This window comes from Vanacampus margaritifer, chromosome 2 (genome assembly GCF_051991255.1).
Source record: "Vanacampus margaritifer isolate UIUO_Vmar chromosome 2, RoL_Vmar_1.0, whole genome shotgun sequence".
In the NCBI taxonomy this organism is placed as follows: domain Eukaryota; kingdom Metazoa; phylum Chordata; class Actinopteri; order Syngnathiformes; family Syngnathidae; genus Vanacampus; species Vanacampus margaritifer.
The window spans coordinates 15,557,160-15,584,608 of record NC_135433.1 but is presented as its reverse complement, the minus strand read 5'-3'; the positions used below and the strand labels follow the sequence as shown (position 1 = coordinate 15,584,608).

At 40.6% G+C, this 27,449-nt stretch overlaps 1 protein-coding gene across 1 annotated transcript; it reads left to right on the top strand.

Moving 5' to 3' along the window:
- Positions 1-18: 18 nt before the first annotated feature.
- fbxl20 (F-box and leucine-rich repeat protein 20) lies at positions 19-26,681 on the top strand. The gene is made up of 15 exons (XM_077557950.1): positions 19-663; positions 7,035-7,096; positions 11,368-11,422; positions 11,500-11,574; positions 11,658-11,752; positions 11,849-11,917; positions 12,271-12,366; positions 17,004-17,130; positions 17,212-17,286; positions 18,258-18,388; positions 18,505-18,565; positions 18,674-18,718; positions 20,337-20,393; positions 20,495-20,707; positions 22,360-26,681. The coding sequence occupies exons 1-15, from the start codon at positions 622-624 to the stop codon at positions 22,465-22,467; spliced, it is 1,311 nt and encodes a 436-aa protein (XP_077414076.1). The 5' UTR covers positions 19-621; the 3' UTR covers positions 22,468-26,681.
- The last annotated feature ends 768 nt before the right edge of the window (positions 26,682-27,449 follow it).

Here is a 27,449-nt window from a genome sequence, read left to right as displayed (position 1 = left end):
CGGTCTAGTGCAAACGAGGAAGTGGCATCTCCCACGGCAATAATACTGTAGTTCCAAAGAACGCTTAGTGTGAAATAAACTTGTTTTAATCAAGTGAGAAAACAAGAAATTAAGTTTGTGTGTCAGTACAAAACAAACGTGATATTTTGTAATGTCTGTCATAGTGGGAGAAAAGGGGTGATTTGGTCCTAATTTCAATTGAAATATATGAGTCGTGCGCTACTGGCTGCTCTAGTGTAATGGCAAGATTTGATGAATAGTTACATTACATTTGGACGTCCACTTTACTATTTGTGATGAATGTGTCGGTCTATTGTGTACGTGGACGGGAGGGAGCGATCAGTGAGAAAGGGAGAGGGAGGGCGAACCAAAGCCAATAAGGGCCCATTGGCTGGCCACTGCCCGTAAACACGGCGCTATTATTTTTATTTATGGCAATCCAGAAGCTGTCGTTTGTGTAGAAGGCCCAGTCAGTGGCATCCAAAAGACAGCTACCCACTCCGGGGAGGACGGTAGCATGATACCCGTGGATGGGAATCGGCAGGAAGAGCGTCCCCGTCTGCTGCATTCCGACTGCGCCCGCACCCGAAGCCACCGAGTCGGCAAGCGGCGGCGTCCGATATGGGGAAGGAGGTAAACGGCGTCTCGCGGAGCCGCTTTGAGGTGAGTTCACCTGGGGGCCCCCAAACCTTTGACACGCCGTTTAAACACGTCACCGGGCCTCGCTTAGGGGCACCATTATTACATTCGTGGACGAAAATAATACTATCAACGGCGACATTGACGCGGCTCAAGCACCGTTTGGGATTAGCTGTGTTGCTTTGTGCTAACAACAACAAGGCCCTGGCTGATTTGTCATAAGGACGAGGAGGACACAAAGCGGTATAAATGTCGGCTCATGTTGTTATCTCTGTGTGGTGCGTTAAGGGTCCATGGATTTTTTTTTCATTTGCGCCGTCAAAACAAAACACAGACAAGCTGCATGTACGCAGAGGCTGGCAGGAAAATCACTGTTCATAGCGACGTAGCCAGTTTTAGCTCACAATTTAAGTTCGATTTTGGGTGTGTATCTTATTTTGGACTTTTTGTTTGCCTGTTTCTTTGTACTGCGGGATCGATTTGGCGTTAACAGTTCAAGATTGACAGCCAACCATAGGCCCCTGTACCTTATCAACACTGAAATATACCATATAGGAGCCCACCGACTGTTCGTGTTAACGTCAGTCGAGGCCTTGGGTTGGGGAATAACGTACACCTATGTCTACTTGCGTTAGCAGTGTTTGTTGTGTATTTTCAGATTGTTTTCTAAAAACGCGCCGATGCCGACAAGTTAATATATTGCGTTTAATCAACAAGTACATGTTTGATTTGTTTCGTTGTTGTTGTTGTTTTAAATATAGTTTGTTGGGGCTTTTTTAAATTATTATTTTTTTAATGAATGCAACAGCTAAAGATGCAGGCCGTTATCCTCCAGCCTGGTCAAACAGCTGCGGTCGAGTTGCAAAAGCAAGGTAGCTGCAGAAAGCAGTCAAAAACAGGAAACGTTTCGTGTCTGCTTTCAAACTAAAAGTGTGTTTTGGCAAGTGTATTTCCAGTTTGTGCTTGTTCTCTGTCTATGCAATCTTTACTGTTTTACTAAAACCAGGCACATATTTTACATGGGAAATATCACCAAACAAAAATCTGACAAAAAGTACATACTTAATACTGAAATAATGACAATCTCATCTCAGTTTACTCACAAATTAATCCACTGAGTGTAAAATCTCTTCTTGTTTATTTGACAGGTATTACAGCTATGTAGCAGCTGTACAAATAATGCAACATGGGGCTTTGCGAGGTCAAAGTGGTGGCATGTGAGAGGTTTCAATAGAACAATAAATTATACACTACAGTAATCTGGAGCTATTTGCAAGGGATAGGGACTGAGCCTTGCTGTGAGCAGCAAAAAAAAAAAAAAAACGAGTAATTTTAATTGACACCCTTTGTAAAAATATTTATAATTTCCTATTATGAAATATATTCTTATGCTGCATCTTTAACTTCGCACCAGGGCACACACACATTAGCTGTTTTGAAAACACTGATTACTCTAAATAATAATGCAATCACATAGGGACACGGAGGTTTTAGAATAATAGCTCTTCCTAGGAAGGAGGGTCTGGCACTGATTTATAACCCATTACCTGTATCTCATGGGGGCTGGGGGGGCTTCCTGATCCCACGGGAGAAAGAGGACTGACCCAGCGCTGCTGTTCCAACTCGACCATAGTTTTTGTACTTCCTATTTGTTGTATTTAATACTCAAACACATGTTCAATGGATTGGAATTTCATTGAGATACAACATACATACATCCATTTTCCTAACCGCTTATTCTTCACAAGGGTCGCAGGGGTGCAGGAGCCTATCCCAGTTGGCTTCGAGCAGTAGGCAGGGCACACCCTGAACTGGTAGGCAGCCAATTGCAGGGCACACCGAGACGAACAACCATCCACATTCACAATCACACCTAGGGACAATTCAGAGAGCTCAAATTAACCTGCCATGCATGTTTTTAGAATTTCAATGTGGGAGGAAACCGCAGTACCTGAAGAAAATTCACACAGGTACGGGGAGAACATGCAAACTTCTGAGATACAACATCACCTGCAAAAATGAGAAGAACCAGGGTGTAGGCATTTCACTGGGCAATATAAACTGTATATTAAATGTAAGGTATACATTTTGCACTAGAGAGTGCTGACTTTTAATTTTGATTTGAGATTTGCACAATAAATGTTGTTATCCAAAGTAAATTTATTATTTCATTGTTTTGTTTTTTTAATCCCTATAGCTTCTATAAAGGACTATGTAAACAGTAAGCAACATTATTATTATTTTTAAACAAACCCCACTTAATTCTATACCGTGATATATACCGTTACCGTGAAAGGATGCAGTCTATACCGTGATGTGATTTTTGGACCATATCGCCCAGCCCTAATTCCACTATAGGTATTTCCCCCTGACAAGGCTGCAGGGGACTTCCCTGGGGACCTCATGTAGGAATTCCTAACACTAGTTTAAAGTACATTAAATAAACCACAAACTATGATCTAAAAAACGTTCAATATAATTTTAAACTCATCATGCAACATTGCCCTTAGAAAATTAATCAGAGATGATTTGACTTTTGAATGTAATGGATAGACATGTTCTGTTATCACACCCACTATCATTGCTGTTGCTATGGAAACTTGTATGCTCTAGTCAAATGTATATATAATGGCACACTGGGTGAGCATAAGGTTTTCAAATCTATTTAAAATGAGTTCACTGTGTGCGTAGTAGTAATGTGTTGCTTTTTACGGTTCTACAGCAAAGTGATGACTTGCTTGAGGTTACGGCTGTGGCAGCTTTTAAGCCCGTTTCATTCAGTGACCTCAGCTATACCGTGATATATACCGTTACCGTGAAAGGATGCAGTCTATACCGTGATGTGATTTTTGGACCATATCGCCCAGCCCTAATTCCACTATAGGTATTTCCCCCTGACAAGGCTGCAGGGGACTTCCCTGGGGACCTCATGTAGGAATTCCTAACACTAGTTTAAAGTACATTAAATAAACCACAAACTATGATCTAAAAAACGTTCAATATAATTTTAAACTCATCATGCAACATTGCCCTTAGAAAATTAATCAGAGATGATTTGACTTTTGAATGTAATGGATAGACATGTTCTGTTATCACACCCACTATCATTGCTGTTGCTATGGAAACTTGTATGCTCTAGTCAAATGTATATATAATGGCACACTGGGTGAGCATAAGGTTTTCAAATCTATTTAAAATGAGTTCACTGTGTGCGTAGTAGTAATGTGTTGCTTTTTACGGTTCTACAGCAAAGTGATGACTTGCTTGAGGTTACGGCTGTGGCAGCTTTTAAGCCCGTTTCATTCAGTGACCTCAGCTGGCTCGCCGTAAAAAGCATAACGCTCACACAACGTCGGCCGGGTTCATTTTATGTTGGATTACAAAAGAGCGGGAGGGGGTGAGGTGACAATGTATGCCCGTCGACCATGGAAAGAGCTCTGGATTATTTGGTCAGAGAGCACAAGGCGAGCTGTCAGAGTCATTTGCCCTAAATCGAAATAACAAAAATGTCTCATCTCCTCACTTGTTTCAAAGCATTTGGTATTGTGTGCGTGTGATTGTATGTACATATAGACATTGTTGTCACCCTTTTATGACCAAAGTCATATTTCATCTGCAAGAATCGGCTACATCCTTAGTTATTCAGATCATTGAATTTTACCCCTAAAATGAAATTATTGATAAATATATTCTTAGTATATTCTTGGCTCAGTTTTTGTTTTGTATGAAAAAAATGACAGGCCATCATTTTAGGAAGGTGTCGTTATGCAGTATAATATACATAGTGTTTATGTTGTACTTTCACATGGAAGCAGTCTGGCTTTGACCTAGATCTTCATTTATTTTTACCACTCTTTTTACTCAGCGAGATTAATAGTTCTGTGATCTTTGTGTTTTTATTTAAAGACCATCACATAACAACCGTTTGTCTTACTCTCCGTTAAATCCCATGTTTTCCTAGTATCGTTCATAGTATGAGAAGGCAGTTTTTCATTTCACAAACAGAAAACAGGGGTCCTCTGTTTTTTGACAGTGTCATCCTTATCGTGGCGACCAAACCCAAATTTGTTAGAATGTGGCATAGTCTATCACTAGTCTATGCTAATGTAGTAAAATTCTAAGAACCAGGATGTCACGTGACAGTTGCATTTCACGTTCCATAACGCCTCCAAAGGTCATATTGTTTCAGCACGTGAACATCATGTTATCCCTTTTCTAAAATTAAATAAAATCTAACCATTGCACTATATTAAAATATCTTAAATCTGAAATAAATCCAACCTAAGCATACTTTGTATGTGAAATTGCCCTTGCTGCTGATTCATCACCCTACATCATAAAATGTCAACTGCCTTTTGTACGCGGCGTATGGTTCAGTGCTTATGCTCCCGCACAATGGACTGAGGATAGTCATGTTATGCAGGTGACCCTGGTTCAATTCCCGGTCCAGGTGGCATGTTTTTTTGCAGGTCATTCTTTTTCCTCTCCAATACTTTTTGTCAAAACTTAAGATGCCCTGTCGCAAAAACAAAACAAAAAAACCCTTCCTTTGAAATGTAGCCTACAAGTTTTTGATTAAACGTGATGGTACTGTGGGTTTCATCAAAGCATTTATGTCATGTTGAGAAATGATGATCTATTTCAAAGGAAAAATGAAAAACAAACCAAGTATCAGCAACAAATAGCGAATTTGTACTTCTATACTTATTTTGAAGGTTTGGGGGTTATTCAGTTTTTGTTTCCCATGATATTCTCTCTCTTGTGACGTCCATTACAATTCCAGAATAGGCCGATTGCCAGTTGTGTAAATTAGGTGATGACAGACAGACAGTCAATAGTTAATTTCCTTACTGGGGAGCTGGCAACCCCGCTCTACTGTTTGCTGTTTATTGGGCACCAGATGTCGCTGTGGGTAGATGTTTCAAACGTTCCAAAAGATCAATTTTTTTTGAGAATCAATTGTTCCAAATGATTTGATCGTTTCAATGTTCCATTTCTGCCATCACTACCTTTTAGTCTACAATGAGCTCTTTGCACAGCTCGACTACTTCCTGAACTTATGCTGCATTCAAGGATGGTCGGAAGTCGGATATATCCAAGTTGTTTTTTCCCAGTTCCTACCTAAAAGCATTCAAGGCGAAAGTAAACAATCAAAATAGCAGATAGTGAGAAATTATTTTATATTTTGTGCCTCAAAACTCATTTTAACCTCCAGCAAACTTGCCTTCTCGCAATTTTGCTTCATTTCTTGTTTTCATCTTATTTCATAAGCATTCCATACAGTTCAGTAGTTTACCGTATTATTTCATGCAGGGAAATAGCGGCATACTGTCGCGTACGTTGTGTTATGTGAAGTTATATCGAATATTTATGAATGAAGAAAGCGATCTAGTTTTATACTCGAGTAAATTGTGTTTTACCATTCACGGTCTGTGTTTCCATTGTGACGTCACATTTTAGTCCGTCGGTGAAGTCGGGATACTTTTTTTTCCGACTTCGCAAGTGGAATTTCCAAGTTCAAGGGGGCGTTCCCGTACACAATTCCTGGTTTGAACTATTGAACTACTTTAATACCACTCCTTTCTTTCCTGTCTTTCATGGGTGGACAAATTGATTAATCCAGGTGTGTCTGGCCATTGTCGCCGTAGTTACTGAGGTCAGGCACACCTGGATTAATCAGTTTGTCCACTCATGAAAGACAGGAAACGAAGGAGTGGTATTGAGTTCAGGAAGTGGTGGTTTTGTGCAAAGAGCCCATTGAGTTTCCAAAATCTTTGTAAACTCCCTGTAGAAGAAAACATTGGTGATATGAAAGAGGTCCGAATGTGAACTTTACAGAAGTAATTGGTTCCCTGAGCCCGCGGGGTCTGCTGTTTGGCTCAGCGCAAAGGAGTTTTTTTTTTATTTTCCTGGCTTGAAGGAGCGGCAGCTCGGATTTAGGAGTGGCAGCCTGCCGCCGTTAACTTAATAGAAATGGAAACTCTATGAGTGATACCATGTGTGATTGAAATAGATGTTTCCACACCAACACTCACTCTAGAGATGTCCTAGCTAGCCGATGAAATGATGAAGCCTGCAAAGATGAGAGGTGCAACGTCTTATAAGACAACCAGAACAATACACGACAGATTCAATGCCCTGAAAAAGCTCATAGGAAGTTAGTTAAAAAAAAAAAAGCATTCTAGCGATAACATGTTATCAACTGTCCAAAGTGCTTTCCCGCTAAGTTTTTTTTTTTTTGCTTTTTGCTTTTTTATCACCTGTTCACCGCCCTCTTGATCTTACTGACATTGAAGCTATCACTTCTGACGAGATTACTGTACAGCCTCGTCATTTACCCTTGAGTGAATTACAGCGGTCTTTTGCTGACGTTATCTGTCTGGTTCATCTTGCAGATGTTCACAAACAGCGACGAGGCAGTCATCAATAAGAAGCTACCCAAGGAGCTGTTGTTGCGGTGAGTGATGAACGGAACAGAAAACTCACTAATGTAGACATGAAATGCATATTCTTCACTATTTAAAACCATTTTCCGGTGTCTTATATTCTTTTCTAGAAACATTAGTAACTGAGATTTTGGATTATGAGACAAAGTGACGTCAGAACCGCAATAGCGATTTTTTTTTTGCTGGCTAAAACATCTAGCTCATTTGAGTAAGCATGGTTTGTTAAAAAAATATGTTCACTAGGAACCGCAATGGAGTCATTTTCATCTATTAAACTGCCTTTGAAAAGAAGCCCGACTGCTCTTGCCAGCCTATATCAGCACTCGATTAGCAACTTGCTGCTAGCCAGTAGTAGCTAATAGCGGGAACAGTTAAAGTTTCAACCTTAGATGCTGAGTGTTAAGCAGGAAGGCAAATTAGTCAAATTTTTATAGTCTTTGCTACCAGGCGCCGCATTATACAATGTCAACGTAATTGAATTCGTTATTCTAGCGTCCTTAATTAGCGATCAAGCATGATTTCAGGATGACATTGTGTTGATGTTGGAGGCAACAGTTTCTGATGGCAATTTTAACTCAAACTGGGCTTCAACTATCCAACTTCCAGTTGAGATGATGAGTCAAGTCGGCAACTTCAAAATAAAAACATACCAAGGGACTGATGTCAGTGTATGATTGTTTTTGGAAAGATTTGATGTGAGTTGGCCTTCTCACCACATTGGTGGTGTTACCATCATCAGCATGAACAATCGTTGCTGCAGCTGGCTTTACTTGTCTTCCCGATGGTGCATACCAAATAAACGGGTACCCAAGACATTTCTTTGTCCTTGCTGAACTAGGTGTGTTTTGAGGGGGCTGCCCTGTCTCATGCAAATGAGCCACTTGCCATCCTGCAGGGCTTTTTACTATCATGACAATTGGGGTTCGATTTGGCGGCTTTGCGACTACAAGGCGAGTGGCTTCTACTCACGTAAAATGTGAAGAAAAAGCTATAAAAAAATTATTAATTTCTCACTTGATGGGTGGGCAGGCACTTCAGAGACCTATTTGTTTACGAGCAATTAAAAAGGTGATTTTTCATAATGTGTCCCCTTTAACTCAACACAGACTAGAGAGATCTGGACCTCATACTCAGAAGACGCAATTGGCCTTCTTCATTCTTGAACAAAAAAAAACATAGAATGCATACATGCCCTCTGGCGATGATATCAACCGAACAGCAGGATGTATATTTCTCCTTATTCCCAACTGCTCCCTGGATGCTTAATTAAAAACAGACGCCTTTAGGTTATACAACATTCAGATTGTTTTCAGACTATAGGGGGGAAAAAACTGCATAAGCCTCTTAGCAAAATGAAAGCCGTAACTCAAGCCTCTGTCTCGCTGGCCTATACACACGCTCTGTGCTTCAATACCTCCAGACTATTACACTCATCACTGGCTCGCAGCGTCCTAGCGCTGTTAGCAGCCTGTAAAGTTCTTAGGCTGGAAGGTGACCTCAGTATGGGAGAAGGAACAATTGGCTGTGACGATCTCGGCCCGGTTGTTCAATTCTCCGTTATTTTAACCACTGTTTAAGCCCTAACCGGCGGTTAAATTCTTAACCCGCCGTTAACTAACCGGCCGTTAATTATGCGTTGTTCAAAACAAGGTTAGTCACGCTGTTTGTTAACGGCACCGTCAAAATTAACCATGCCCTTTACGTCACTGGATAGCACTGATATATCCCACAATTCCTCTTTTTGTTTACTTCCGGGTCGGCGAAAGAAATGGATACTATCCAAACGACCCCTCGCACTCGGCGCAAAAAAATAAGCAGGAACTTTTCTGCTGACGAAGAAAACATGATTAAATCAATGGCTGAAGCAATTTCGGAGTTTTTGTGAAATTTTTTATTTATTTATTTATTTTTATTCATTAACTCTTTCACTGCCAGACGTTTTCAGAAACGGGATGTCGCCAGTGCCAGCCGATTTAAGCATTTAAGACTGATCTTTCAAGGTCCACAGAAAATGTTGTGTTTGGACTATGGAAACACACATACTACCAAATGAAAGATTGGACTCTCTTTCATCAGAAAAAAAAGTTTGTTTCTACCTTATTCCGTTCTTCAGTAATCAACAATAGAAAATGGTTAGTTTCACCGAAATGCTCTGTTTTGAAACAAAAAGCGGAGAAAAAGAGCTTTTTGTGAAACGATGTTATTTCATGCACTCTAGTGAATTCTACACTTCTTTTTGTCCATGAATGATGAAACACCTAAATAGTGCTTTACTTCTGTAATACACCACCACCAACAATGAAAAAGTGTTTTTAGTTTGCAAAATACGTTTATTTCCATTCAACAGTGTAACAATTTGACAAAACAATTTCGCAAACTATTTACAAATGTGTGCAACTGTGGTACTATTTACAATTATGTGGATGTTTCAAATACAGTTTTTCTTTTTGTAACGCTCTCCTGCGTGCAAGGAGAGGGAGCATTGTTTGCACAACAGATTACTTTCACTTTTCATTGTCCGTTTCGCGTGCAGACGGCCTTTTTTTCCGGGGAATAGCAAGTAGCAGACTGTACCCACTCCTCCGATGAATATGCATTGGACTCGGGGCACTCTTCGTCGTCCGATTGAACGTCCGCCTGAGCGTGCTCGGTTGTGCTCCGCGTTTTCCGGTGTTTGCATCGCTAGCCCGTGAACCTTATATGACGTCGTCATAGCCGCCGCGTCAACGCTTCCAACTTCGCCGTCAACCTCGGAGTCACCATCATCATCATCGATGATGATCATCGTCGTCATCAATGTGCTCTTTATAGCGTTGGTCGATGCTTTTCGTCTTTGAAAAAAATGGCTCGACCGTGAGCTGCTTGCAAACCGGTCGCCATCATGGCTTCTTCAGCCATTGTCCCCTCAACACTCTAGCCCCGCCTCACGTCTTCTGCTGACGCCTACCCAATCTTGTCAAAAGAGAGTCATTGCTGCCATCTAGGGGCCAAAAATAGTCATTAGGCTCACTAGACCTGCTTGAAACTTTCAACACAGCTGGGGAAGGCTTTCCTCCACCCGTTTCAAAAAAAAAAATTAAAAAAATTGGATGACGTCTTTTAACATCATTGGCGACCCTCCGTAGGTTTTTACTTGACGTTTTTTAACGTCAGTGGCAGTGAAAGAGTTAAAATTAAAAAAAATTCTACTGTGTGTTTTCAGTGAATATTGTGTGTCGTATTTTTGCCAATATTTTTGTGGCATATCGATATTGCACATTTGTCTGATTTTGTTTCTCATATTTTTGTCAGTTTTTTTGTCTAACATATTTGTATTTTTTACTGATTTGTATTTTTGTGTAATGTTTTGATAGAATAGTTTTGAATGATTTGTCTTTTTGTATTTACATACATCTAATATGTCTGTATTTTTCATCTAATATTTGTAACTACTATTAATATTTGTAATTGTTTTAAATTAAAATTAATTAAAAAAAACTTTTTTATTAAATTAAATAATTAGCCGCTATTCACAGTGTTGTTGTCTGATTATTGACATGAAAGCAAACAAGAAACATCACAGGTAACCCTCTCTTAGGAATCACCTCCCACTAAATGTTGGGCAATCCTGTCCATTTTTAGAACTCGTCTTAAAAACACATTTTTATTCTTTCTCTTTTGACTCATCATGAGACTTGGCATTGTGCTAAGTGGTAGCGTGTGCGTAACTATTAATCAGAATAATCACCAATGTCAAAGTCAAGACCTCGATAGACTCTCTTTCTTGCGCTTAAAGGGCATCATGAAGGCATCATTAAGCCACGAATGCAGCGTTAATCACACTGTTAAAAAGTTAGCGGTGGTCCTTAGGTGTGTTAACTTTAACAGCAAGTTAACAGCCGGTTAAAGTTAACAGAGTTTTGAACAACAAGATAACAGTGCCATTAAAGTTAACTGTCGGTTAAATCTATTTAACCAGTGTTTAAAGACATAACCGAGTTTTGAACAACCGGGCCCTTATCCACATCGTGAACAAAAAGTGTGATGTAAATGATATCATTATTTATAATCATTCATATATCAATGATGCTGCTATATTTATTAATCATGATTAATAATGCAGCTGGTTTATTTATGTTTTCTTGTCTCGAACCACATTATTCACCGTTTGCCCACCTCAGATCCACCCACATACTCCACTTGCAAAAGCAACTCTGAATAAAATATTTGTTCCTGCGTACAAACGTACATTTACTACTGGTTTCGTCGTATATTCTCTTAACTGTCCATGTCTGTCTTGTAGAATCTTCTCCTTCCTGGATGTGGTGACGCTGTGTCGTTGTGCCCAGGTCTCACGGGTGAGTGAGTGTGCACATAATCCTAATTCTAGTTTATGTATTTGTGTCCAATGACAACGATTTGCGCATGCCCTCAGTCCTGGAATGTTCTGGCTCTGGACGGAAGCAACTGGCAGCGGATCGACCTGTTTGACTTTCAGCGGGACATCGAGGTGGGCTTTGCTTAATTTTGCTTCTTGCCGCATGTGTGCTGATTACCGAGGTGACACTTTGGGTGTGTTTATTTTTTTTGCAGGGCCGAGTGGTGGAGAACATCTCAAAGCGATGCGGGGGGTTCCTGAGGAAGCTGAGCCTGCGGGGGTGCCTCGGTGTGGGCGACAGCGCCCTGAGGTGAGAAGCCAACCTGGAAGAGAAGAGAGAGGTGAATTGAAATTCTGCTGCTGTCATGTCCCATATGAACTTTTTTGTGTGTGTGTATTTCTGCAGGACTTTCTCACAGAACTGTAGAAATATTGAGCTGCTCAGTTTGAACGGCTGCACCAAGATCACTGACAGGTATGGTCTTCGTACAGTACCTGGGGATAGGGACCGTGTCCTGCCGCTAATAGCACCAAAAAAAAAAAAAAAAAAAACCTCAAGACGCCTCCCCCTAATTCTTTTTACAATATCTGTAATAATAGTTTAAACATCATATTCCCAAAACGGTTTATATTTTCAAAGAACCAGATGATTTGTTTGATACTGGAAAATTACACTGGAAGTGTAATGCACATTCGGCAAAACCTGTAACTTGTGCTAACCAACAATGCTTGACTTAGCTCCTCTCCGACATACAAAGCACAATAGGGATCCAAGTTCCACTTTTGCTGATTGATGTTTACATGGCTTTTTTTTTTTTGTCTTTGCAGCACGTGTAACAGCTTAAGCAAGTTCTGCCCAAAGCTGAAGCACCTGGACCTTGCGTCCTGTACCTCAATCACCAACCTGTCGCTCAAAGCCCTCAGGTGTGTACCATGTGTAACACACATTATACTTGGGCCTGTACAGAGAATAAATGTGTGTGTGTGTGTGTGTGTGGGTGGGGGGGGGGGGGGGTAATCAAAGCGCATTTCCAATGCAGCAATCTCTCTCAGAATTTACTTTTTTTTGTTTGTGTGTGTATTTTCATAAAGCCTCATTTACACTGCCTAAACAAAATCCCGATTAGGTGTGTGCTAAAAAAAAATCGATGTTGCGGGCCTTTTTACAATAAGCGAAGTGCGCATCTCGGACCGCGCAGTGCATTGTGGGTAGGGGGGGGGGGTGGCGTTACCCTGCTACCAAACACCAGTCAAGAGTTATGGAAAGTCATGGAGACTGTTGAAGAAAAATGATCTTTTCCTCCGCGTGTTCGTTTTCTTTCGGGTAGTGAGAATGTTGGTTATCCGAATGCAGGCTGGAGATCGATGAACAGTTGCTTCGAAGCTTTTATTTTTACACAATATTCCGGGCACAAGTGAGTTCCAGACGGCAGCCTCTCACAAGTGTGAAGATTACAGTGGACTTACAACATTCTTATACTATCTTGAAGGGCGGTACCACAAAGCCCCCAGCAAACAGCCCACCGGACATGAGATACTTTAAAGACATCATACTAACACATTGACTTCAACCACAGACAAATGGTCTATTGTTGTGGCAATAGAGGAGGTCCTCCAGACATGCCGGCACCCGGCATGAGATAAGACTTTAAAGACATCATACTAACACATTGACTTCAACCACAGGCAAATGGTCTATTGTTGTGGAAATAGAGAAGGTCCTCCAGACATACCGGCAGCTAGCAGAAATTGCGACAACACTCACAAAGACACATCCACAGATAAAAGCATCTACTGAGGAAATAAAGAAATTAAAACAGTTATGACTAAATCTGGGCAGAAGACCCTCTTCAAGAGTCAGACGATTTTAACCGCTTGAAAGTTGATGATTTAATTAAGCGTTTTTGTAGTCGCCGTTTTACAACAAGGACTGCATTCGGCAACAGACAGAAACGGATAGACAAATGGCTGCCCTAACATATGCTGCGTCGATCCAAAAACTACCAGCCTTATTGACAAAGGAGGAAGAGAGAGATGCTGTGAAAAATGACTACATGTCATTGTTAATCGTTGGAGACTAAGTAATTTCTGACACCTTGAAGACAAGTGACGGATGGCTGGACGAAGCGCATAGTTTGAAACTATGGCCACCTAGCATGTCAGCCGATATTTAGATGAATGTGTGCACTTTACCGGGTGTTGGATCGAGGACATAAAACCGAGACGCGATCAAGAGACCGGTAGGATCTTTCTTCACTAAAGGGGTCAATTGGGGCTAGTTAGTTCTAGTTACATGTGCGTCCGCTGGCAAGTTTCGTGATGCTTCCGTCTGTTCCCTCGGTTTCAGGATATTGACAAAATAAATGTATTAAATACATTTTCCATTTTAGCCTCTTTTACGTCTGTTTGGATCTTTCTTTTCCGTCTGGAAATTGGGAAGAGTGAACGGAGGTTTACAAGCGTACACTTCCGTCTTCTCAAGCTTTGCAATGGTGTTTTTTTGGACAGTTCAAAATGGCAACAAGTGCACAAGTCGTTCTGTCACTTAACACTGAAAGCCGTTTAAACAATCCTTGCAAGTTTTAAGGTGTGCAGTCACGCAAACACTTTCAGCACTCCATTCGCCGCCATTCAAATGACGGCTTTGTTTGGTAGCAAGTTTTAAAGAACTAGATTTTCACGCATGCGTAAACATAATGTGCACGTCGCTTATACACGTATCAATACGCAGGCGTGAGAATCGATATTGCACATTAATGTGTAAATAGGCAGTTAACCACTCGTTGCTTGCAAGGCTGTGCGGCAGCAGCCTGTGAAGTTAATTGCTTCAATTAAGTGCACGTAAAGTAGCAGCAGGAGGAAAGAGTGGGGCGTGCAGAGAAAAGAGACGCTGGTGCCTTGCAGACAGTTTACTTAAAGGTCCCATAGTATGAAAATGCACTTTAGTGGTGTTTTCTATCAATAATATGCATCCCCGGCCTGTCTACAATCCAACCAGGCATGAAAAAAAGTCCGCAACTTCTTTAGCTTTCTCCTTCTTTCTAAAATGTGTGCTTCAAACGGGCAGATTAAACTTCCGTGACTTAGTGACGTCAAAAAGACACGGACATGCACTCGACCCAGCCTCCTCGGGTTAGTGGGACCACCTCTGGTAAAGGTTTGTCACGACCACTGAAATTCGAGAAACTGGCTGCGCCTTTCTTTTTCTCTCCCTGCTCACAAATGCTCCATGGAGAGGGGAAACAATGATCAGGGAAAAGTGATTGCTTCCTTTGTCCCAAGTCTTTGAGAAGACAGTGGATTCATTTTATTTTTGAAGGACGTGTACCGACATCATTTCTCAAAGGACTGTTTTGTTAGTGAAAGCCTGTTCAGAGTTGAATTTGCAACACGTTTAAACATAATGGATCGGTCCCAACAGTGTGACACGACTGCAAACGGGAAAGATGTAAGTTTAACATTTTTGATTTAGAGATGTGCACCTTCAAACATATTACTGGTGTATTTTTAGTGCCTAAAGTGGGAGCCACATTTGTCGTGTGGAGGTTGTTTGGTTACAAGCGGTCAGATATGATAAAGCAGACGGTTGTTGGATATGAAGCGGTTGCGTATGGTTTTGTCAAGATGCAATCTGCGGTGGTTAATTTGCCGTGACTGGCAACTCGCCACCTAGTTGACATGACTTTGTGATGCTAACCGGCCGCTAAGTGGTCTCGGCGAGACAGCTTGCACGTTGCGGCCGCGCAGTGGCCTAAATGTGCACATTTGTGTTATTCATAACCGCTTGCGAATGTCTACAAGCATTCACGGCAAATCGGGCACATTTACGGCAAAATAACGTTCGCGGGAGATTTGCCTGTTACGGCAAAATAACCATTGCCTAAACAATCACAAACTAACGCTACAACATCTGTAGTAACGTTATGCTACTTATTCTTATGGTAAAATGTTATGCCACTTTTCCACATATTAAAATAGTTCTCAAATGTATAACACACATGTCTGTATTTTCTTTTTCTTCTGCTTCCATGGCCAGTCGTTTCTATTCACAACATTAGCACATGGCTACCATGACCTAAATCACTGCCCCTTTGAGAGAAAAGGGTATGGCCTTAGGCGTGGCCTGGTGCAGTATTTTACATAAAAGTGATACACCCCTAAAACAGGCTGTTTTGAACAGAGCGTTTTTTGGCTGATTTGGGGACAGCAAAAATATTAGATCCAAAGTCAATTTTGACAAATGCACATCACAGACATGTCTTTCACACATTTGAGAACTATTTTAGTATGTTGAAAAGTTGAATAATATGAGACCTTTAATCAAAAAAAAAAAAAAGTACATGTGTAGGTGTCCCACGAACTCAAGTCTGTTCTAAAAATAGCTCACCAATGATAGGACACTGTGTCTTGCTAAGAAAAGTTCAAACAGAGGAAGACTATCAAAAACATTTTTTTTTAAATTTTACATAGTCCATGTTTCTTAATGTACCAATTTTCCAATAAAAAATAAATAAATAGAATGTGTTAAATGGGAAAAAAATATCTATTTCCCCAAATATTTCAAATAAGCACATTTTAGAGCTGTAATTTTAATACTTTGATATTTTTACTCATATTGGCCCATGCCTATTTGTAAAGTTTCCCGGTGTGTCTGTGAAAGTGGCACCTTGCTCTGCAATGCATGCGCATTTAAACCACGCATGCCACTTGGTGGTAAACCAGAAGAGCTGCTAACAAAAACATTTTTGCCATCCAGCATAATAAACATATCATGTAGATATACATATAGCTGTCATAATAAAAAATGCATGTAAAGCAATGTAAAATGTCGGGATACGTATCGCCTTAAAGACCATGTACTGTATTGGGATACATATGTATCGTGATACGCATCGTATCGTGAGGGTGTTGGCAATACCCAGCCTTAATCCAGATTGAGTCAAGGTTGCGTTTTATGGCATCAAAGTCATCAATTTATATATTTCTTGGCTTCACAATAGTTTTTCTCAGCATTCACCGGCATTTCTTTTTTTCTTTTTTAGAGGAAGGGGGATGGCAGTTAATAATTTTTTTAATGCCTCATTTACTTTCGTAGACCTGAATCCAGAGTGGATCCTGATTTGTTTTAATGATGTCATCAATTTCTTATATTTCTTGGCTCAGCAAAACACTCTTTGAGCATCCACACATTTTTTTCAGAGGAAGGGGTTTTGTCATATATTGTTGTAGTTTCATAATTTTCCTAAGGCGTCCTTCACACTGCCATACCCCAAATCCAGATCAGATCCAGATGTCTTTTTATGCTGTAATAGCCTCTCAAAGGGGAAGGGATATTACAGTTCCGCCATTTTTTTACGACCTTGATCATATAGCCAGACATGAACCCAGATTGGATCCCGATAGTTTATGACATCTGAACAACAGCACTTGACACAAGTTGACAGTGTGGACAGTAGAGCTTCAGAGTCAGAAACCAGATTGGTCTTGTAAGTGTAAACAAGGCCTGAGTTTACAAAATGTTTTTTTAAATGTCTTTTGTTTCTTTTTTTCCTCCACTCAAGTGAGGGCTGTCCGCTGCTGGAGCAGCTCAATATCTCCTGGTGTGATCAGGTCACCAAGGACGGCATCCAGGCCCTGGTTCGATCCTGTCCGGGACTCAAGGGCCTTTTCCTAAAAGGCTGCACCCAGGTGCGCTTGGACTTTTGTCATGTTTTAGGCTAAGTTTCACTTGCGATTCTGTGGAATGTCACTTTTTCCTCCCCTTTTTAGCTAGAAGATGAAGCACTGAAGCATATTGGCGCGAACTGTCCCGAGTTGGTCACGCTCAACTTGCAGACATGCTCGGTAAGTGCAGTCAATACAAAAGCAGCCTGAAGTGGAAGTGAACTTTGGAATCTAGCGATCTTCTAAAGCAAGCTTTGGAATGTAACTTCTGAAGCTAACATTGGAATCTGACATTGAAACATACTAGCATTATGCTGCGTTCACACTGGACGTGCAGCAAATTTGCACCTTACATTTCTCACACAGTTATGTACACACCAAATGTGAATTTGCTTCATTCGCGCCACATACTTATTTAACAGAGAAATGCTAATCACACACATCAGTGTGTTCATATCACCAGTGTACAGAGGTTGTGCTAAAATATTGGGTAAGGCAATTGCTAGCTTGGTTACCAGTAAAGACAGGTGTAAACAAATAACATAAATGTACATAAAAAATGCCATATTCCTCACTCACCCCTGAGGACTGCTGTTTTTTGTATTGTTTCATGTGATGCCGGTATTGGTAGTAGGTGGTATTAAAAAAAAAAAAAACTGATTTAGGTGACCATAAACAGGGTTGAGCTGGGTTGGAAATGTTCAATTCAAGCGAATTGGCAGCGAAGCAAATTTTCATACGCGCGTCTGCCTCAAGTCATGTCAAAGTTTCAAACATGACTTTTGTCTGGCACAAATTTGCACTTATCCACACATTTGCTTAATTTATAAGTGATCATCTCACTATCTAAAGTGGAAAGCTAATATCGTAAATAATAATGGAAGCAAATGTTAACGATAACATTGTATGGTAACTTTGGAATCTTAACATTTGAAGTCTTCTTTAACTTTAATGTTGGCCGTAATGTGATATTTTTATGGCTTGCGAAGCGGGGACAGACAGTACATGCTATCGTCTTTGCAGATGTGTTTGAAATCATTTTTGGATAGTTTGGGGTATATTTTTTTTAAACTATTCATGTAGGGCAATTTAAAAAACAATAGTCGTAAAATTTTTGCTCTTTTTTTTTTTCTACCTGTCTTCGCAAGTAGCAGATCACAGACGACGGCCTCATCACCATTTGTCGAGGCTGCCACCGTCTTCAGTCACTGTGTGTGTCAGGCTGCGCCAATATCACAGACGCCATCTTGCACGCGCTCGGACAGAACTGCCCCCGCCTCAGGTATCACTTCAATACACCTGAAAATCGGATCATGTCTTATGATATTGACTATACGTGATAATATTATTTTGCAACTCAATTATCTTTCTCCTTTTTGTAAATTTATTTTTTTATAGAATATTAGAAGTAGCCCGCTGCTCTCAACTTACAGACGTGGGCTTCACAACACTAGCAAGGGTGAGTGTTGTAATTACAAATGTCCACCATCTATTGATTGATTGGAACAATAAAAAAAAATACACATTTGCAATAAATGGCAGTGCAATCTATTAATTCTCTTTATAGAATTGTCACGAGCTTGAGAAGATGGATTTAGAAGAATGTGTGCAGGTGAGTAGGCAACAATACTGAAAAATATCTGCTGGTAGAAACTGAATTATGAGGTTGATAATCGCTGCAGTATGTCCGGTTAGAGCGTAGCTTGAACAGGTGAGGCAATGATCAGACTAGCTTATCTCTTTCTGTTGTTTAATTGTGGCGTGGCGGTTTATGTGTACGGGTTCTGTAAAATACAAATACAATACAATACAAATACAAACAGGAGCGATTGTATGGCTATACAATGCTACTTAGTTGGACTACTTAGCAATACATAAAGTCTAAATAGTACAAGTACCATTAACTTAAATGAATATATATGACTTAGAATTGCTGGTAACGTTACATCAAAGCACCTAACCGCTAATGCATGCACACATTGAGAAATTAGAATTTGTAGCAAAGCTTGAACATGTAGCGACCAACTTCGTCTTTCTGTCGATTAGCGTGGGTCTTAACAACAAACATAGGTCGCCAAGAACATGCCTAACTATAATTGAAACAGTGCTAATAAACTGACCAACAGAGGGCGCCGCAACCTCACAAACACAGTTCAACCTGGCTTTTTTTTTTTAAACAAATACTATATCTCAGTTCATTGTTGGCGCCACAACTTTAATGCATTTTTTTAAGCAATAAATTGATAGATTTTTTTGGGAGGGAGGGCTTAGCAGTACACTTTTGCCGCTTTTCCAATAGCACGGCACGCTACCACACCACAACACACCGCACCTAACGGAACAACACTACACGTCGCCATTGCATTTCCATTACAACAGGCGCGCGGCGGGAAGGGGGCGGGATCATTTGAACTGTCCAACCCAAGCTTGCACTCCTGCAGTGCGTGCGACTCTGCCATAACATTTCACGAGTGACAAGTCACGCCAACATTGAACCGTATTTACAATTTCATGTGGACCACCATGGATGAAATATTGCAATCTTGATTTCACGACCGGCTCACGAAGCTCGCTTTCTGAATGGAGAACTCGGCCTCATTCATTTAACTGTGGCTCAAGCTCTCATTCAAGTAAATGGGAACACATGACCAGGCGAGCGGTGTGCACTCGCAATTTTTTTTTTTTAACCACAATCATTTCAAATCCATCCACAAGTATTTTGTAAATTGTAAATATAGTTCAACGTTGTTATAAAACATTATTTTATTTATTCTATATACTGTATTTTTATGACTTTGGCGAAGACCATCGGGCGCCTTGCTGCGTTGTTGTCGGCCAATCACATGACAGGTGACGACATGGCCCCGCTTGGCCCCAGACAACCGGCGCTGCAGAACCACCTCAGAGACAGCGGTTCCGTTGTAACCGCTCGGCCCCGAAAGAGTCCCATGCCTACGCAAACATCCGGGGACAAAAGCGGCATTTATGTAATGTGGGAAAGGAGAGCCACAGTCCCCATTCATTTTCAGGCTTTTGTAGAACACCACAAGAACAGTACATCACAAATCCACTGGTGTAAAAGCTGCTGTCGGCCACAGCTCATGCCTGCACACTCAACATGGACATCAGTGAACATTTTAATTCATTTAATTATTTTTCTTTTGAGGCAGAAGCTTCTTTTCTGTTCAAATCTGTGAACATGACTTTTTTTTTTCTTTCTTTGACCTCAGATTACAGATGGAACACTCATACAGCTTTCTATCTACTGCCCTCGGCTGCAAGTTCTAGTGAGTCTTGTGCTTATCATTTTGCTGACTCACAGCAAGCACGCCACGGCAGCGCTGCAGTCACCGGGTTCTTCTCCCCTCCCACCACCTTCTCCCCACAGAGTCTGTCTCACTGCGAGCTCATCACTGACGACGGCATCCGCCACCTGGGCAGCGGGCCGTGCGCCCACGACCGACTGGAGGTGATCGAGCTGGACAACTGCCCGCTGATCACTGACGCCTCGCTGGAGCACTTGAAGAGCTGCCACAGTCTAGATCGCATCGAGCTCTACGACTGCCAGCAGATCACCCGCGCCGGCATCAAGAGGCTCAGAGTGAGTGGGTTGTGCTGACAATATTGAAGGTCTCAATTGGATGCAAATGTCGACACTGGGTTTTGAGCACAGGTGAAGCAATGACCACAAACAGAAGCCTTAGGAACGTCATTTCTGGAAAAGGCACAATAACGACAATCACTAATTGAGGTGAAGGGCAATCGAACATGTTGACTAATAATGAAGTAAACATACTGCTGAAATTCACACTTGGATATGAAGAAAACAAAACAAATAAAATCTGATTTATGGTAACAAAATAAGTAAATAAAAAGATGTAAAAGCAAGTTGATCAATGTATTTTATATATATATGTAAATGCTTTATTGCTAAACATTTGTTTTGTTACCTTTCTTATTAAAATCCATTTATCTATTTAATGGATTTTTGGAACATGACATTTGCATTTCACAATACTATTTGCAATCATTATTTTTATGCTTTATCATATTCATTGATTCAGTCATATATTATGTAGGGATGTCCGATAGTTGCAAGTACCCAACTCTTGAGTAGTCATCATACCAGTACCAATACCACTATTACTTTTGATACCCCGCCCCCCCCAAAAAAAACCCCAACAACAACATAATTTTAAAGAATTATATTCCAATCTAGCATTTTTTTCCCCCCAGTATTGCATGAAATTCATGGCATTTTTTTATTCGTCTCATTTCTAGTTCCTGATCGTAAAATGGCCACAAGGGTGCAACCAATTCTGGTATTGATTTCTATCGCAAGTACTGATATCTTGAAATTAGGCCGGGTATCGGCCCAATACTGATGCCTGGTATTGGTACTCCTAATATTATGTATTTAATTGCCTTTTTATCAGGAAAAGGAGTTAAAGACGCATATTCAGTGGAAACTGAAAATATTGCATTTGTTTCTATTTAAAAAAAGAAAGTTGAAATGCAAATAAAATGTAAAAGACGAATGAATGAATACGAAGGCCTAATTTTCAATATATATATTTTTTTGTAAGAAATATATTTAATAATTACATTGGAAATATTTAATCATGTAATTCTGGACCAATCAAATATATTTTATTGATGGTACCTTGTTTTTGTATTATTTTTAACTGTTGCAATTTATTATATTATTTACTTAATTCATATATTCAATGTGCATTTCCTTGCCTTTTTATTTGGTAAAAGAGATAAAGGTATAGCTATAGTGGAAACTTCCACCCATCCATCCATTTTCCGAACCGCTTATTTCTTAAAAAGTTGGTTTATTCCTTTTTGAGGAGAAATATTCCAGTTGAAATATTAATAAAATGGAAAATAGGATATTATTAATGAAAATGACTAGAAGTATTCCATCACATGAACAGTTGTGCTCGTAAGTTTACATACTCTGTGCCTCGGGAAATATAAGCTTATGATCCCGGGATGAAAAAATCCAAAATACTGTGCCAATTGTTTTGATGTTTTCAGAGGTGGAAGTGGACATGAGAAGAGATATGCATGTGAATTTTGGTGATGAGTCAAATCATTTGTGTGTCATTAAGCAACGTTTAGCTTTTGAACATGTACAATTGCGCTCCTAAGTTTACATACCCTTGGGCTATGTACATTTATGAGTACAACTGTGCAAATAGCAACAGTGAGGATAACATATTTCCGTGTCTTCTTATGCTTTTGCAGACCCACCTGCCTAACATCAAAGTGCACGCATACTTTGCCCCCGTGACTCCTCCGCCTTCGGTGGGGGGCAGCCGTCAGAGGTTTTGCCGCTGCTGTGTTGTGCTATGATGCAAAAGACATCGCCGCCGGTCTTCTTCCCTCCACCCCGTGTCCCCCGGAGTCCCACCTGTACAAGCGTCCCTCCTAGAACCCCACCCAGCCCCGGCCAAGCAGTACATTCTTGCTGCGTTCCCCTTAAGAAGCTGCAGAGAGATCAAACAGTGCAGGGTAACACACACTCCACCCATTAATGTTCTGTGCTGATGTTGAGCACATTTGCCTCACAGTTCTGAGGTATTGGGTTTGAATCATGTCTCGGGCCTTCCTGCTTGGGAGTTTGCAGGTTCTGCCCATGCTAGCGTGGGTTTTCTCCAGCTACTCTGGGTTCCTCCCAAAAACATGCATGTTAGCTTCACTGAAACCTCTAAATTGTCCTTAGTGTAAATGTGAGTATGAATTAGGGTTGAACAATTTTCAAAAATAACCTAATTGATATTTTTTTTCCTTATTTGCAATTGCGATTTAATATATTATTTTTTTTCAATGTTCTTTTCCCATATATTTTTGACAAACACAAGCAATAAATGAATCTGTATTAAATTCAGTAAACATACAGTAAATGTTTTGGTCTTACAGGTTAGGCATATACTAAAATAAAAATAAATTAACCATAAATTAATGTAAAAGACAGTTAATATACTTCAATTTGTTGTAACTTTCTAAACACTTTTGACTTGTAGTTTTTTGTGTTCACTGTGACAACTTTACAAAATTCTAGTTTGGCGTAAACATTCTGTAAGGTTATAACTCAGGTTACAACAATAATGAAAACAAATCTGGCTGTTTCAATTTTTTCATGGTTCATGAAACTATATGTAAATGTGGACTGCATTTCTTAAGCACTGAACCAATCTAGAATCTTATATAAATAAATGTATATAATGTGTGCCAACTCTCATTTCCAAGATGGCCGAGCCAACAAAAACTCAATTTTTCTAAAATCAAGTATCTGGAAAAAAGTAAACACTGCCCTGTAAATTACAACAATATAATCCCCCAAATTTTATTGTAGCCACGAAAAAAGGAAATCACTTCCCCGCAAAATGACAAAAATGGAATTAGCCCCCTGTAGTTCTTAATGGCTCAGTGTGTGCCCTGCAATTGTCTGGTGAGCAGTCCAGGGTATACCCCGCTTGTTACCCCAAAGTCAGCTGGGATAGTTTCCAGCGGATAAGCAGTACTGTATAGAAAATGGATGAATGGATAAATGTTAGGATTAAATGTAAAATGAATGGAGAAAACTGTAACAACAAACCCAATGACCTCAGAACACCTGTTTTTTCCCCAGTATCCAATCGTATAAGTTACCATCAGAAAGCACTGTTCTGATTGGACCAGTCAATATGGCCCCAGGATGAGCTTTCAAAATACAACACAGCGTCTGCACATGAGGTTGGCGTTGGCTTTGCTTGAATGTATAAGATGGGGGGGGGAGCAAAAAACAATGCAACGAACACTTGGGAGGCAAAATACAGCTTTTCATTTCACATCCTGCACTGTTGGAAAAAACTCCCGAGTCAATGTCTGCCCCCCATTCTCCCCCCTTCAAAAAAAAAAAAAAGTGACACAACCGGTGAACAGCATCAAAAATGTATTGGAAAAATAAGAAGAAAAGAACAGCAAGCTGTCTGCTTTTTGCACCTAAAAAATTTGGTTTGTACTAACACTGCGCCCCCACTCACTGCACACACACACACACTGAGGTTGGTACCCCTCTCCTATCTCTATTGTCTCCATGTGCTTCATTGGCGAGCGGTGGAAAAAAAAGACAAAACTATTTTTCTAAAATGAAAAGCGGCACACATTTGGGGACTGAAGAAGATGCCAAATGTTGCATGCGATACTTTTTTTTTTTTTTTTTTAAACCACCCAAATGTACATAAATGAAGACTGCTCGAGTCTTTGGTTGAAGGACAAAATAATCAAAAGAAAGACTTTATAAAAAGAAGATGACGGGATGAAAAAAAGACGATTATTCTCGAAGATCAACAGGAAGAAAAAGCCAACCATCACGTTTTGCTTTGATTTCGTTGACCTGTACGAAGTAGTAGGGCCACACTGGAAACAAACATTGGTCATATTTCCCATAACAAAATATACATTTTGGCCATGTTACAAGAATTTACTCATAATATTGCCAAATATTATTTGAACTAATGATTATATCACAATTCCCAAATTTGTCCATTTAGTGTGGCCCTAAGACTCATTGGTGGGGGCTAGACGGGTTTGTGGTTGTGATGGTCCCATGAAGTATTGAATTCTCCCACTACCTGCTGTTATTTTGCTCCGCCGCAATCTAGCTGTCACTTCATTCTTGATTTCACTCCTCTTCCTTTGCCTTTTTGTCTTTCTTTTTGCCCTGGCTCCGATTGCGTCTGCTTCGTGTTGCGTTCAGCGTCTCCGCTGAGATTTTGTATTTTTATCGTCGTCGTAAATGTCCAGGCCAGATGCAATTGTAAGTAGGATCTTTTTTTTTTCTCTCTCTCTCTCTGTCTCTCTCCGATATTACTTCTTGAATGTCCCTGAATGAGACGGCTCTTCAGGCATGATGTGCCACTTTGGGAAAATTCTTGATTTCTATATGTCGCCCTCCTTTCTTCTATTACCCTGACCAAACTCCCCTAACATGACTCAAACGTGGAATGTTAACGCATCCTTAATGTCCTCAAGATGGATTGAAGGAAGCAAAACAAGCTTGAGTCAAGATTCTAATACTTTTTGTGGGATAATGCGAGACCGGATGAGCCCCGTGTAATCCCGCCTGAGCCGTTTTGTTCGAGCAGCGCTTTACACGGTGGATTAGGAAACATGTCAAAATGGCGGCCGTTGCACGCCAGAGAAAGGAAAGCGTAAAGGTGCTTGCTGCCCATATGAGAAGAACGCCTTAAGGAGCTTGCGGACCAAAGTGTCAAATGTTAAATCAACTCTGAAAAGCTTGAAGCGGTCCGCTGGCACTCGTGTCAACGCTCACTTTGAATTTACCAGCAGCAAAGTGTGATGGAGTCAGTCGGCCATGTGTCAACATGGGAGGAAAGCACAAGGCAGCTCACTGGACCTTATGTCAACGCTAGCTGCGAATATACCGATCAGAAAGTGTCGAGGACTCTGTTGGCCCATGTGTCAACGCTCACGTTGGGGATAACGGTAGGAAAGTGAGAAGGAGTCCGCAGGCCCATGTGTCAAATCTAAAATTAATATACTGGTTGGAAAGCATGGGAGAGTCTGCTGGTCAATGATCGTGACGTGTCCCATGTGTCAACACTCACTTTGACTATAAAGGGTAGGAAAGCATTAAGGAGTCCACTGGCCCTTATGTCAACATCATCAGGAAGCAAACTCCGGGTTCCCCTTGCATTTAAAGACAAAAACACTGGAGTTAGGATGCAAGAGGTGAACCTGTTTGCACAAAGCAGCCACCCCCAAAAAAACAAACAAAACAAAACATTACGCCTTCTTCATTGACATATGGGCGATATTTCAAATTGATGACTGTAGTTCATATAATTACTGTAAATCTTTTCCTTTTATTTTTTTTCAATTTTTTTTTGTACAATTAACCGATATAAATGAATATGTACGTATAAATAAATATATACCTATATTATTAAGGCTGGCCTAGTTTTGTCACAAGCTGTGCTGTTGTTTATCCTCAGAGGACCACTAGATGGGAGCATTGAGCTTGTGTGGAGATTTGTGCCATCTATTGAGTCATGTGTGTGAATCACTATTTGCATTAATACGGTGTGTATACTTTTTGGTTTACATATTGCAGCTTTCTGGTACCTTCTACACCAGTTATTCTCAACCCTGGTCCTCGAGTACCCCTATCCAGCCTTCTTTCCATGTCTCCCTCGGCCAACACAGCTGAGGATCGTTATTGGGCTTCATGCACAGCTTGCCGGTTAGCTGATCGTTTGAAACACCTGGGTTGGCTCAGAGAGACATGGACAACAGGCTGGATAGGGGTACTCGAACCGCGGTTGAGACCCACTGCTCTTCTAGGTTATAATTTGTATGTATGCTTCAATGTGCATATTTTTGCTTGTTTTTGTTTTATTATTGTGGATGTAGGATAAGCGGTTCAGATGATGGCTGGATGGAGTTTTTCTAATGGATTTGGTTGCCTTATTTAACTAGTGGGTCAAAATATTACAAACAGTCCTCGGCATGATACAGCACAGATGAACACTGCTGCAAACTATAAACATTGTGTAAGTGGATGACTATGTGGATTATTGTTGAAGGCAAATCACAGCAAAATTATTTGTCATTATTTTGTTGCCTGTGAGTCTGACGTCATTTTAGCAGGTCCTTTGTATCAACCAAGATAGATTGAAGTGAGGTAATTGTATAAGAGTCATGAGCACATTTCCGTTACTAGGATGAGTATTATATCTTTCTATATGTGACGTAATGTAATCTAGTGTCTTTCTCTGCAGTCCTGTGGTGGCACCGTGACGGCCGACGTCGTGACTTCGATCCCGTTCCTGTCTCCTGAGTCCTTTTGTGTCCCACTTTTGTTTTTCTTCTTCCCCTTTCGAGCGACATGCTGTTTTCTCTCTTCCAGCAGTGTTTCAACCTGTGCAAAGATGAAAAGCTGCAAGGAGAATTCCAAGTGTGCGTGTATGTGTGTTTTCTCCCCTGCAGCGATTCTTCCGGCTGTTTTGCGGAGGGCGGGTAAAATCGCACAGGATGATCAGTTCACAGCTCACGATACCACTGTTGTTGACAGCACTCGTTTGACTTTTTGTTTTACCTGCAGTGCTTGTAAGAAGGACACCCTTACATGGCAGCAAACTAGGGAAAAAATGTCTTAAAAGTGATGTGATGTACATTCCAGGTCAGTTGGGGGCGATGTCATTTTGTAAAGAAACCCGACGTGACTGTTCTCTTAGCCTCCTATCCAAAACCTCTTGGGAGGCCATTGTTGAAAGGCTGAATCTGAAGCTCAGCGACTACATGCTACAAAAACTCAAAGTGCGCAGCTA